A 15,741-nucleotide genomic window follows, 5' to 3' on the forward strand; every position below is an offset into this window, starting at 1 on the left:
ATAAACAACGATGAAAACGCGCATTACACTTCAAATATGCGTTATTTCTCATGAGTTATGTTAAGTAAAATGATAATCAGAGAAAATCATAATTTGGTCAGGTAAAGTCAGATAATTTAAGGTGATCTGGTACCCCTAGCAACCTAGAAAGTTGGCCCATTTAAAAAGCATAGCAAAGTTTTTCACTATTTTCTTCTTTATTATTAAAGTTACAAACGTCAAGATTTGAACAAACCTAGAGGAGAGACATATCTATGCCCTGCCTGTTTTAGATTTTGAAGAAAACACAGTAAGAAAACTTCTATCTTTAACTTTGAAAGCATGGCAACAGTAAGACATGAACTCCCTGCGACGGTATAGTTTTCCTTTCCGCCCGAGTCGAGCGGCAAGTTTAGTTCTCTGCCTCGCTCAAGTTGTTCCAATCAGGTGACTCATAAACAGCGGTACTACCAAAACCTTCTTTTTTCATCTCCCTTCCTCTCTCTTTTTTTTTCTTTCTTTTCATTTTGCAAATTCCTAGAAGAGTAGTTGTCACTTGTCAGCTTACCATGTCCGCAAAATAACATAGTACAGATGTCAGTTTGTGATCTTCGGGAAAAAAATAGAAAAAAATATTGTTGAAATCAATCTAGGACAAAATTACCCTTTGAAAGCGACGTCAAAACCCTCTCTTCAAAAGTAATTGAAAGATACTTACATGAATAATTTTTGAGGGAAATATGATCGAGTGAAATGGCATGTGGACAAAATTCCTGAGCCCTGCTTTTTTAAAAATCACTTTCGTTCTTTGTTGACTGTCCACATGGCCACTTCTATACTATCTAGATCTAGAACTGCTTTAATTTTTCATGCACATATGTCCGGTGACAATACAATATTATATAAATTACCGTATACTCATGTGAAATGTGTGCATCTTCCTTTTTCTGGAAGTACAGAATGAAAAAAATATAGATCCATGTAATGTTCACACTAGCATTTCCTAATTTTAGATTTTTTTCTAATAAATGAATTTCGCAAGGCTTCTGAACGCTGTGGAATTGTATCATGTGCGTAAGTACTACTATGAGCAAAATAAATGACGCGTCTCTTTATTTTGAAGTTTTCTCAAAATTTCTGCGTTTTCTTTGTGTGTTCGAAATTTTGGAAGGTTTCCCCAGCAGGAAACGTTAATAACAAACTCGTTTTTAATATTTGTGTTAGATATTAGCTTAAAATAAATAAATTAGAAGCGAAAAACATTAAATCGACCGAAATTACGGGAATTGCCAACTCTGCTAAAGTGGGAAATTTTCAAGAACGCGAGGGACTTCTGCAGTTCAACACGAAGCAACGACATCTATGTCCTAGAGAGAAATGTGGATTAAATCTACAAACGAAACTTTTAAAAAAGATTTCTAATATGTCTTATTACGTGCATTATCTGCAAACTCCAAATATATGAATCTATACTAAGTATTAACGTATAGATAGAGCATATAGTGGAAATTGCCTATGAAAAAGGATGATTGGTAGCACGATGGTAATGAAAAATCATCTTTACCGTAGAACATGGTCAGTTTGCGTAAGAAAACAAATAGCTCAGTTAGTCAAAGCAACGAGTCTGTATGCCGGGGGTAGCTGGTTCGAACCCCACAGAGGTGCAGCTGTCATTTTTATCACTGTGGTTATTTTATTTATTTTTTATGTGGGAAAGAATCAAATTGTAACATATGTGTAAAACTCATGACGATACCAAAAAAAGAAAAAAAATGTTGTCGCACTTGCATTAGTGTCTCTAATTTTGTTTGCAAACAGTTTCGTAATTATTTTCCCTGTGCTCACTGCTCACAATAAGCTCGCTGGTGCATAATGAATGTTTCCCAGTAAACGCTAATTCTAATTTGGAGATTTTTATAAAGTTTCACAATGTTTATCATTAAATAGTCTTCTATCTACTTTTTTGGACACTTTGATACCAGATTTCCCTATTAAATGTTTAATTTTCCGTAGATGTTTCATTCCGGAAAAGTTTACAGTGTATTTGTCTTGAATTGAAATTGTTTTGAATTTACCCCATGAGGTAATTAGCCCGAAGGAGGAGAACTGAAGTAACTGATATTCTACGTAAAAGCAACCAATTTTAGATTGATGACGCTTCTTACCTTCAGCACATAATCTTTACGTTAGAGAGTCAGAGAGAAAAATCCTTTTTTTTTCCTCCCCTTTGACGACTCATCTTAAAGATCTACATGTAATGATTCGTGTCACATAATTTCGTCTCTCCAAAGACATTCATACAATAATAATAATAATAATAATAATAATAATAATAATAATAATAATAATAATAATAATAATAATAATAATAATAATAATAATAATAATAATAATAATAATTATTATTATTATTATTATTATTATTATTATTATTATTATTATTATTATTATTATTATTATTTCTGAATATGCCACTCTTACATAATGTAGTAACCTTAGACATCTTAGTTTAAAGTGCTTTCTTAGTAATAATTTGAGCAACCACGTAACAAAATTTAAACTGTAGGAGGGGCACGACGTTTTATTTTGCCCCTCTATTTTCAGCACCTTCCCAAAAGAAAGCATTTAATTTCTGACAAGCAGGGCAGACAAAATGAATAAGAAATATATTTAGAGCATCCTTTCCTCCGTGAGTGGAATATCACGTAGCATTTTTTATTCTACCGAAGATGACTCTAGGCGGTTATGATTAGGTAACAAAAGAAATACGTAATATATTTTTAGCGCCCTTTGGCTGTAATATTACCGCTTCTATATTTGTTCAAAGGCGCCCTACACAACCAAGGGTGACAAAAAGAATAGGAAAAGTGTCTAAAGATTATAAAACACTTTATATTTTGTCAGAAGCATGGCAGTGTATGCACAGCATTGCTTTCGTTAACAAGTTTCACCCTTGAGTCGCTTATAAAATTAGCCAGAATAAACTTTTGCCGATTGTTGCTCTAGAGGGATTTGTCCAGGATGGTTTGGTGTCGGGCTAATAACAATGAGTATGTTTATTTACAACACCGTTAAAGAAATATCAAACTTTCTGAAAGGAACTTACTTAGGAAATATCAAATCCTCCTTATACTTAGCCAGAGCCCATTCTGAAATATCGCATCTGGTGTTCTGAGTGAAAGTTCTATGGGACTATTAGAAAAATATATATTCCCGTTTCCACGCTGACGGTAGAATTTCTGAAACAGTTATTGAATTACGTTCGAAGTATTGGCGTAAATAGCGCCCCCACAACCCTGTGGCGTGGGGACCACACCAGCTGCAAAGCCAAAAAATATATAGAAAGTACGCAGGGACGGACCAGGCCAAATTTTGACCTGGGTAAAGTGACTTTATGGCGCCCTCCCCCCTAGTATTAGCCTATATTTTACATTTTATCCTAGTATTTTTAATAGTTTAAACCCATTTTTCAAAAAGACATTCATTACCTAGGAAACCTTCACAAAGAATATGGCCTGCTATAAACAATACGAACACCGCCCCCCCCCCCCAGCTTGGTCTAGTGGCTAGCACGCCTGCCTTCTGTGGTCCCGGGTCCAATTCCCGGTGGGTTACTGTTGAACGATAAACGTGGTTCGGATTTCACTATAATCAGTATCCACATCTTCTTTGGCCATTAAGTCATAACCGTGGAACGCTAAACTCAAGCAAAGAAACAAACAATACTTACTCCCCCTCTACTCTTTATTCTACATGCCATCTCTCCATTTGTCGATACAGTCCCCTTAGTGCTATGAAACTCTCTTCTTCCATGGTGAAATGGAAAAAGATTATGTAATTGCCGCTACTTTACAAGAATATAAACCAAAAAAACACATTATAAAATTTACTTTTTGAGCCTCGTTTTGGCGTCCCTCTGACTCTTGCCCCGCCCAAGGTCCGGCCATGAAAGTATGGACGCATAACTAAGGGCTGCGGACGTGAGGTTAACCTTCATGTTATGCGACTGGTGTTTGAAATGTTCAGTAACTGATGGGTTAGTAAAATAATTTCGACAGTTAAAGTTTAGCTAAGACAAAGTTACCTAACCAAATACATTTGATATCGCGATGTTACAATTTGATTTCTCCTCACATAAAAAAAGAGAAAAACAATAGTAATAAAAACTCTTACTCCTATTAGGCTCGAACTAACAACCTAATTCGCACAGACTAGTTGCTCTGACGAACTGAGTTGCAATTTCTTACGCGAAAGAAGTCTTTTTTTATATATATAACGAGGCATGCTTTTCATTATGATCGTGCTGTTAATTTATTCTTTCGATAAGTAATTTCCACTCTTTGCTTTACCTATATAAATAAATGTATAGATTCATATATTAAGTGTCTTTGGATAATGTGTGTAATAATTTCGCGTCAAATATACTTGCTTAAATGTATTGTATGCTATGATTTGCCCTGATTGTCTGTTCATATGGTGGTTGGAAAATACACGTCAAAACTGTTCGAAGTAATACAAACACAGCTTAAGAACGGGGACTGAACTGAATCATCACTCGATTGACCTTGAGGGCAAAAAACACCAAAGGGTAGCTATAAACTAAAGTTCAGAATGCATTTCTGTGGAGCTCTGTTCAGTATCACGGTTCTCTGGCAAACACGTTTGTTTTTAGGAGTTTATATTACAAACCTAACGTTTCGATAGAGCGCATTGGCAGAGAACCAAAGTAAAGAAATTCTTGCCCTGGTTAAGTTGGGGTACCACCATGTGCACTAAAAAATATCGCGTCTCCTTGAAGTGATACTTTATCGAAAATAACTCGTTTTCCTTTATATATTCGAAGTTTCTGAGGGTTTCAAAATGAGGAAACATTACTGACAAACAAGGACGCATTTAGGGGTGAGTTCAGGGGGTCCGGACCCCCTCTGAAATCCCAACTTTTCTGTAAATTTAACCTAATTTTGGGGGTTATTTTTTAAAAATATTATAATTTATCCTAATATTGAAGTCGGACCCCCCAGATACCTTTGGACCCCTCTCGAAATAAATTCCTGCATACGTGCCTGCTGACAAATATATTTTCAATATATTCGTTAAATAATAAAGTAAAATAACTAAATTAGGAGCAAAAAGCTTCAACACGGTCCAACTTTTGTCCACTGCCAATATTGTTAGAAGGGATATTAATAGCAAAAACTCCTAGTCAATGCTGAACCTTGGAACTTCATCCCGAACACAAGCATATTTTCGAAACACACTAAGGCCTAGCCAGAAAGCATTGTAAGCGAGTTACGTTTGGCAACATCGCACGGAAACAAATGAATGCTGAATTGCATTGTAACCCGTTCCTACTACTACTATTTTTATTACTAACTTTGCTATGGATCTGTATAGTACAAGGGCAAACTTATTTTAATGAAAGAAGTTTAATGAAATTTTTTTTAAAAATAATGGTTAAATCACTTTTTGAATATTATTTTAAATCTTTTTTTAACGAAAGAAGTGTTATAATTTTTTTAAAAATAATTCTCCTTAGGAAGGATTTGAACCCACGCCAAAACCAATCTTTCTTACTAGCATGCTGCGCTAGCTCACTCAGCTACGAGAGCCAACAGCATTTAGCGTTTACTTTGTGCTATATTCACGTCATGACTCGTGATGTCACCAACAGGATCACGATATAGACGTCATTATTTTTCCTATATTGCAGAGTCCCCCGAGATTTGATCATTGTCTACTCGGACTGGAATTGTAATTTGGAACAAACACTTGAATATGAAGCCAAACATTCCTTTAAAATAGACGAAAACTTCGAAAGTTTTAAGAATTTTAATATTTTTGCCTTTTCCCATAAGGGGGTCATAGCCTCTACACCGAAAAGCCCCCGAGATTTGATCATTCACCACTCGGACTGAAATTCCCATTTGAAACCAAAACTTTAATATGAAGTAAAAAAATAAATTTTTACATCAATTTGAACTGACTGGGTTCCGGTTAACCACACTATTATGTTTAGTTTAGTTAAGTGGTAATTTGTGACAGCTTCACATCATCAAAAGAATCCTTCACTTCACCGCTCCCCCTCCCCCTCCAGGAATCCGTGCTGGATCAGCCACTAGAATGAATAGACACTTTTCCTATTCTTTTTGTCACCCTTGGTTGTGTAGGAGCTCCCTCGAACAAATAAAGAAGCGGTAATATTACAATTAAGGGGAGCTATGTATTAGGTATCTCTTTAGTTACCTACCCCTAACCGCACAGGGTTATCTTCGGTAGAATTAAAAATGTTACGTGATATTCCAATCATGAAGGGGGAGAGGGTGATATAAATATATTTCTTACTCATTTTGTCTGCCCTGCTTATCAGAAATTACGTAACGTTGTCTTTGTTTGTCAGTAATGTTGTTCTTGTCTGTTGGGAGGGTACTGAAATGAGAGGGGCAAAAAAAAAAAAAAAAAAAAAACGTCGTGCCGCCTACCACATGGTTGCTCAAATTATTACAAAAGAAAGCATTTTAAACTAAGATGTCTAAGGTTACTAAATTAGGTAAGTATGGCATATTCAGGATTATTATTATTATTATTATTATTATTATTATTATTATTATTATTATTATTATTATTATTATTATTATTATTATTATTATATGAATGTCTTTGGAGCACCGAAATTGTGTAAGACGAACCATGGTATGTAGAGGTTGAAGATGGGTGGTCATAGGGGAGGTAAAACAAGGATTTTTCTCCATCTGACTCTAACGTAAAGATTATGTGCTGAAGGTAAGAAGCATCATCATTCTACAATAGGTTGCTTTTACGTAGAATATCAGCTACTTCAGTTCTCCTCCTTCGGGCTACTTACCTCATGTGCTAAATTCAAAACAATTTCAATTTAAAACAAATACATTGTAAAACTTTTCCGTAATTAAACATCTAGGGAAAATTAAACATTTAGTAGGGAAATATGTTATCAAAATGTCCAAACAAGTAGATAGAAGATTATTTAATGATAAACATTGTGAAACTTTATAAAATTCTCCAAATTACAATTAATGTTTACTGGAAAACATTCGTTATACACCAGCGAGCATATTGTGAGCAGTGAGCACAGGGAAAATAATTACGAAACTGTTTGCAAACAAAATTAGGGACACTAATGCAAGTGCGACATTTTTTCTTTTTTGGTATTGTCATGAGTTTTACACATATGTCACAATTTGATTCTTTCCCACATAAAAAAATGAATAAAATAACCAAAATAATAAAAGTGACAATTGCATTTCTATGGGGTTCGAACCAGCTACCTCCGGCATACAGACTCGTTACTTTAACTAACTGAGCTGTTTGTTTTCTTACAACTGAATCTGTTCTACGATAAAGATGATTTTTCATTACGATCGTGCTACCAATTCGTCCTTTTCCATAGGTAATTTCAACTATTTGCTCTATCTATACGTTGATACTTGGCATAGATTCATATATTTGAAGTTTGCAGATAATGCACGTAATAGGACATATTAGAAATGTTTCTTTAAAAGTTTCGTTTGTAGATCTAATCCACATTTCTCTCTATGACATAGATGTCGTTGCTTCGTGTTGAACTGCAGAATTCCCTCGCGTTCTTGAAAAATTCCCACTATAGCAGAGTTGGTAATTCTCGTAATTTCGGTCGATTTAATGTTTTTTGCTTCTAATTTATTTATTTTAAGCTAATATCTAACACAAATATTTAAAACGGGCTTGTTATTAACGTTTCCTGCTGGGGAAACCTTCCGAAATTTTGAACATATAAAGAAAACGGAGACATTTTCAAAAAACTTCGAAATAAAGAGACGCGTCATTTATTTTGCTCATAGTAGTACATCCTCGATCAAATTCGTGTGAAATATTTTGTGCAAACCTTCATTATGAGTTCGAACAGAAGAAAAGTAAGTTTGATAAAGCTGGGTAACGGCTCACGCAACATTTTATGTTCTAGTAACTAAATGATGTTGGCTTATTTTAAAATTGAGCATAATTTAGTAGTAAATTTATTTTGCATTGTACAATTTTTTTTAAATTGTGTAATATGTGTGAAAATCTTTGTTGACCAGACCCGCAACCAGCCACTGAAGTTTGGGGGGCATAAATATGCTAGGTGGGCAATCGTAACAATTCTAGGTCTCTTTGTATCAGTATCATACGGATGCATTGTGGTTTGAGGGGCTAAAAAAATTAGGAAGGGATCAGGCCCCTTAGCCCCATAGTTGCTGGCCTGTTGACGACTGTGTAAATAGATTCCTCAGTACTTTATTATTCACAAAATAAACACCACTATTTTATTACGCAAATATATATATATATTTGCGTAATAAAATAGTGGTGTATATATTCTTCACTACGTTATATAAAAATTGGATAACTGGAAGGGGCAGTGTGCGAATTGAATATTTTTCCCAGGGCGGATGAATTTCACTCATATACGCACCCAGCCATCACACACGTAAGAGAGGGGAAGTTATCCCTGTCTACGATGAAAATTTTCTCTTGCAGGGGGATAAAGATTTCTCAGAGTAGAAATCCCTGGCATCCCCTCGTCAATTAGCACACTAGGACGGTCTTCCCTCAAGTTATAAGAAAATCGACGCAAAAGGCTGTGAGATGACATTTTTCGTACCTTTTCTTTCGACATGACATACTCGTATTTTCGACTCGAGACGACAGTGTAACTCTCGATCAGGGATGGATCCAGGACGGCTTCATGAGGGATGGGGTAGCGGTGAGTTGTAACACTGCTACTTAGGGTTACTTTAGTTTTATTATGTACAGACTTGAACTTTAGTAACACTAGTGCTTGGGCCATTGGAGGTGGTGAGCGACCCTTCTCTCAGGGTCCGCCTACAAGTCTCCATACCATCCCTATAGGATAAAATTAGATACACAAGAATGTTTTCCACTTAAGTTTGAAGGCATAGGCGTAGCCATAAATATTCGTTGTTCAGGTTTAATTATAATAATAATAATAATAATAATAATAATAATAATAATAATAATAATAATAATATCCCCTTTGTATTCTGTTTCGTAGAACAGATATAGACTTATTCCTTTGACACTGTCCGTCTCCGTATAAACATGTCCCACTTACCCACATCTTTATATTCCAAATCTGTCTCGGTGGTCCGTCTTTCTGTTTATTGTTAATTTCACTGGGTTGCATTTGTTTATAGTCTTCCATCTTTGCATAAAACTAACAGTCCTCACCTAAAAGATGTGTGGTGTAAGTGTGCGACGCAATACTTCCTTCTGGGAAACCCTGGAAATGTACGTATTGCAATCGGGGATATCACCTGAGTATCCCGTTTAATCAGTAAGTACGCTGGGAATTTTATTTTGTGAGGTGTTCAAAACACAAGAGAGGAAGCATTTAGAATAGTGATACATATTTTTACACAAACGCAAAGGAAGCAATATATTTTGTTACGCCCAGGGATGTGTGTAAAGAAATTTTGGTTGATGTTAGGGGGTTGGGAAAGATTTTAAACAAAGAAACTTCATTTCCTAGCCTTCTCTGGATTACAGGGGTGCCCACAGCCAGGGTACAGGTTGAGCCTATGAATTTTTTTATTTATTTATTTATTTATTTTAGAGGAGAGGGCATAATTTGTCATTGAAAGTGGAATAATCGAATTTTAATTATACCACAATGATGCTTTTGTGGACACTAAGTACAAAGAAGAACTTAACATGAATAACATTTTAAAACAAGTAATTGTCATAATAAAGAATGATAAATTTAGGGGAAGAACAGTAAATGGGAAGAATGGTAACCTTGAGGGGAAAATAGGGACCTCTGCCTGGGTGTGTATATTCTCTACCCATTTACATAAACATTGTGATGTATCGTTGTACGTATATGTAAGTCCGTTCTCCACACAAAGATTGTTGTTGATCCAAGATGAAAGCTAAAATCTTCTCATTTCAATAGTATATGAAAGACTCAATGGGAGGGATTACAGCCTGCACCAACACCTCTTGAAGTACGCCGCTATTTGAAGGTATTTCTTTACTACTGTACATACTTTTCAAGAACTTCAGTTTGATGCTTTAGGTATTATATATCTCTTCTAGCTATTTATATTTTTAAATTTGTAATCATTTTTGGAAATTTCTTTTTGCATTTATATGCCTATCTATCTGTATATATGTGTATATATATATATATATATATATATATATATATATATATATATATATATATATATATATATATATATATATATATATATATATATATATATATAATCTTTCATTCAACATTCAAATACTGCATAGAAATAAAGCTACATAGAAACGCAAGAAATAACCAGGGAAATATGAAACACAATAGCGCTTCTTTCTTCTCTTTCTGAAGCCGAAAGTCGGTTCGATATTTTTCCTCGGTCGGCAGGAATATCTTGCTTTCCGTTGTCTTTTCACGGCACTTGCTGTCAGTCATAAAGTGATTATCCATCGACATTCACATTTCAAGCAACCACGACTTGAAGAACAGACAGAAAGACGACCGCTAGACGCGGACAGAGAGGTTCACACAGGAGTCAATAGACATTTTAACAAAAGCAGGCATCAGCTCAAAATTTGAGTCAGAGGGTTGCAAGTTTTTAGAGTCAAACATGGAAGCATTTTTATTACGTTTTCTTCAAAATCTAAAACAGGCAGGGCATAGATATGTGTCTTCTCTAGGTTTGTTCAAATTTTGACGTTTGTAACTTTAATAAATAAAGAAGAAAATAGTGAAAAACTTTGCTATGTTTTTTAAATGGGCTAACTTTCAAGGTTGCTAGGGGTACCAGATCACCTTAATTATATAAGTTTAGTAAGCACCGTATTCCATCATTTCTTTCAATTACGCCAACAACGCACGAATTCTCAACATGCTCACCTATTTACTTGTGGAACCTGAAACACGTCCAAATTACATGGTGAAAAAGTTAGTGATTACATTTCTAAAGTTATAATTGCAATCCAAACTTAACGTAGTTTCTAAAATAAAATAATATTCATGCGGTTAAAGGTGATTTTCCACTCAGAATTCCATGTATTTATAAGATACCACATTACTATTAAAGTGTCATGCTGATAAATGTGGATGGATATATCGGGAAAGAGCAACGAATATCAAACGGAACTTGGAAACATATCAGTAAAATGCCATGGCAAAAGATGTCATATGAGGTTAAACAAATATATTTTGAGAATTGGAACTACGTAGAAGTTAAATTCGAAAGTAATAGAAAGACTTATAAATAGAAGTAATACAGAAAATCGGTATGTATCAGTTAGTGAGATTTATCTATTTCAATGTATGACCATGCAAAATTTGCGGCCTAGTCAGATCAGTGTACTATTTAGTAGGTAAAGATTACACCTTGAGAGAAACAACATTTGACCACAGTACCGTCATATATCGAACATCTCTGAATGCATTGTTATGGATAGGTGGATATTATTATTATTATTATTATTATTATTATTATTATTATTATTATTATTATTATTATTATTATTATTATTATTATTATTATTATTATTATTAAATACATGGATGAGGATGGAAGTATTAATAGAAATTTATGTACATAAATGGTTAGAAATGTATTGATGTATTCTTGTTGAAGCTAGTGGTGAAGCTTGTGAAACAATTTTGGAACTTAAAAGACAGTAGAGGTAGTAATGTGAGGCGGAAAATTTTCCCTTCTAAAAAAATATCAGTAATCAAGTAACAATTCCTCAGCAATCATGAAATTGATTGAATTCATGTATAGAAATGTTAAAAACTGAAAGATCGTTTAAAGAATCTGAAAATTTTCATGGCTCAGACAATTTTCAGTACTATGTAGGAACAAGTTAAACAACTGTTCATGAATCGAAATATTTCCTGCCTTATATGGAAAAATTGAAGAATTTTTTATGAGTCGGAAAGTTTTCATCATTTCGAAGCAAGAAGTAAAACAACTGTTTTCTGAATCGGAAAGTTTTATTGCTCTGTAGAATCAAGTGAGAGGAATTTTCATAGATCGGAAAATTTTCATCACGATGTAGAAACAAGTGGAAAACACTTTTCATAGGCCTGACAAATTTGGATATTATGTATAGTGATGTTAGGTGGAAAATTTTCCACTATATTTAACTGCACAGTGAGCTACAATATTGAATTTCAATAGAGGAAAGTTAGTCAGCAACAAATTATAATTTTCCAATTAGCTTTCGGGAACCGGAAAATTTTGTATTTCAAGTTGGGAAATACACTTTTACCACAGTTTTTCTCTCTCTCTCTATAGAAGAAATTTTTCACCTCACATCAACGACGTAGGAATAAGTGGACTATTCTTTTACGAATCGGAAAATTTTCCGTTTCAAAATTTTCCGGAAAATATTAATCACTGTACAGGACAGACAATTTTTCGATTCATGGAAAATTGTTCCACTTGTTCCTACATAGTACTGAAAATTATCTAAACCATGACAATTTTCAGATTCTTTAAACGATCTTTCACTTTCTAACATTTCTATATATGAATTCAATCAATTTTATGAATACTGACGAATTGTTACTTGATCATTGATATTTGTTAAGAACGGAAAAATTTCCGGAAAAATATAGAAGAAAATTCTCCACCTCACATCACGGCTAAACAACGATGTAGGAATAAGTGGAGTATATTTTTACGAATCGGAAAATTTTCCGTTTCAAAATTTCCCGGAAAATTTTCATCACTGTAGAGGACACAATTTTTCGATTCATGAAAAATTGTTCCACTTGTTCCTACATAATACTGAAAATTTTCTAAGCCATGAAAGTTTTCAGATTCTTTAAACGATATTTCACTTTTTAACATTTCTATATATGAATTCAATCAATTTTATGAATACTGACGAATTGTTACTTAATCACTGAGATTTGTTAAGAACAGAAAAATTTCCGGAAAAATATAGAAGAAAATTTTCCAACTCACATCTCAACTAAACAACGATGTAGGAATAAGTGGAATATATTTTTATGAATCGGAAAATTTTCATCACTGTACAGGACAGACAACTTTTCGATTCATGAAAAATTGTTCCACTAGTTCCTACATCGTACTGAAAATTGTCTGAGCCATGAAAATTTTCAGATCCTTTAAACGATCTTTCACGCTTTAACGTTTCTATATATGAATTCAATCAATTTTACGAATACTGACGAATTGTTACTTAACCACTGATATTTGTTAAGAACGGAAAATTTTCCGGAAAAATATAGAAGAAAAATTTCCACCTCACATCTTAACTAGACAACTATGCAGGAATAAGTGGAGTATGTTGTTATGAATCGGAAAATTTTCATTGTACAGGACAAACAATTTTTCGATTCATGGAAAATTGTTCCACTAGTTGGGGGCGCGGTGGCTCAGTGGTAGAGCGTTCACCTCTGGTGCTTGGGGTCCCGGGTTCGATCCCAGCCCCGCCAAGTGAACTTTGTGGTGGACAAACACCGTGCTCGTGGGTTTTCTCGGGGTTCTCCCGTTTCCTCTCACTTTCTTCATTTCACCATTTCACTCATCTCTTATCATCACCGTCTCCTTTAGCCTAGCCGGCATAATCGTGGGACGTAAAACTCAAAGATTTCATTTTTTTTCGTTCCACTAGTTCTTACATCGTGCTGTTAACGTTTCTATATATGAATTCAATCAATTTTATGAATACTGACGAATTGTTACTTAACCACTGATATTTGTTAAGAACGGAAAATTTTCCGGAAAAATATATAAGAAAAATTTCCACCTCACATCTTAACCAGACAACGATGTAGGAATAAGTGGAATTTATGAATCGGAAAATTTTCCGGAAAATTTTCATTGTACACGACAAACAATTTTTCGATTCATGGAAAATTGTTCCACTAGTTCTTACATCGTACTGAAAATTGTCTGAGCCATGAAAATTTTCAGATTCTTTCAACGATCTTTCACTTTTTAACGTTTCTATATATGAATTCAATCAATTTTATGAATACTGACGAATTGTTACTTAACCACTGATATTTGTTAAGAACGGCAAATTTTTCGGAAAAATATAGAAGAAAATTTTCCACCTCACATCTCGACTAAACAACGATGTAGGAATAAGTGGAGTATGTTTTTATGAATCGAAAAATTTTCCGGGAAAATTTTCTGAAAAATTTTCCGTTTCAAAATTTTCCGGAAAATTTTCATCACTGAGTAGAGGTATATAAATTTTAAATATCGAAAATTTGCATTGTTTCTGAAAAGTAATTAAATATTCGTTACCAAGAATATCAATATCAATTGCCAATTACCAGGGGGGCGCGGTGACTCAGTGGTAGAGCGTTCTCCTCCGGTGCTTGGGGTCCCTGGTTCGATTCCAGCTCGCGCAATATGGACTGTGGTGGACAAACACTGTGCTCGTGGGTTTTCTCGGGGTTCTCCCGTTTCCTCCCACTTTCTTCGTTCCACCATTTGACTCATCTCTCATCATCACCGTCTCATTTAGCCTAACCGGCATAACCGTGGGACGTAAAACTTAAACATTTCATTTTTCTTTCAATTGCATACCACAAATATTCATGCTAATATACCCCATTAATTGTGTGGTCTTCGTTCTATTTCGTGATAGAAAAGAAATTTTGCCAGTAGGACCTTTTCTATTGGAATCCATTCAAATTAGACGAGAATAAATCTTAAATTGACGGTTGGTTTCATATACTAAGCAATCTGGAGAATATTTTGCTCAATTTCAGGTATATAAATCTTCATTAGAATTAAAAATTGACAAATAAAACATACACGTGAAACTTATTAATATTAGTTCCATTTAATATAAATTTATGTAATTTTAGTTCGAGTAGAAACTAATACTCATTCTTCGTTTGAACGCCTCACTGATTATAATAATTTTATTTTATTATAGAATCCTGAAGAAGATAGTATCAGGCAGATTATTAGTCTAGTAGAGGAATTTCTTGGCTTAATTATAACAATTGTAGGAGAAAGATATACACCAGGAATTGGTCAGGTATGTATATTTAATCGCATTAGGTGAGAACAAAGAGTAAATTGATGAAATGTTCAAATGTTTCCATTGAACTAATGTTTTAGCTCATTTAATATTAATTTAGTGCGAGAGATAAGGTGCGGTATTGTACAATCTCTAATCCAGCAAATGTAAAGTCTATTTTGGAGTCATTAGATATTCTTTATTGTTGTGGCAAATTTAATTTAATTTACTTTAAAACTTTAAGATGACATTATAAATATCTTTGATTATAAGCAGAGGTTCTACAGAAAAGAAAATTATACTTTTGTTCAGTATTACAAATGAAAAGTAGCGCATAATGAACTTCATGGAAGAAAGTAATACTAGTAAGGGGTGTATAATACATAAATACTTTAAATTATTACAGAATAAACTGCAGCAGGGAGTTTAGTAAATATTTCCAAAAATTACTAATGTAAACAAAAAGTAACAATTTTGGTATATAAAAACTAATTTTAATTTGAGAAATTTACTGTACATTGTTGAAGTAAAAAGAACACAAGAAATTGAAAAACAATTATAATTTAAGTAACTTAGTGTAGATGATAGCTTTTAATGAACTGAGATTTTTGAAAAAACTAAAAGATTTTGTTGAATGAATAGATAGCATGAATAGAATCTATAAATTCATATTACTTTCAGTAAAAAAATACCATATCAAAAATAATAATCATATATTTTACAGAA

General features: G+C 33.8%; 1 protein-coding gene across 1 annotated transcript in view; it reads left to right on the forward strand.

Annotated features, from left to right (window-relative positions):
- Nucleotides 1-15,741, forward strand: part of Ubr1 (Ubr1 ubiquitin ligase) — a 360,686-nt gene that overhangs the window by 127,809 nt on the left and 217,136 nt on the right. The window contains exon 12 of the mRNA XM_081752092.1: nt 14,929-15,033. Coding sequence (XP_081608218.1) covers nt 14,929-15,033 — 105 coding nt within the window. The remainder of the gene's footprint in view (nt 1-14,928; nt 15,034-15,741) is intronic.

The sequence above is a fragment of the Thermobia domestica genome, chromosome 3 (genome assembly GCF_964235325.1).
Source record: "Thermobia domestica chromosome 3, izTheDome1.hap1.1, whole genome shotgun sequence".
NCBI classification, from domain to species: domain Eukaryota; kingdom Metazoa; phylum Arthropoda; class Insecta; order Zygentoma; family Lepismatidae; genus Thermobia; species Thermobia domestica.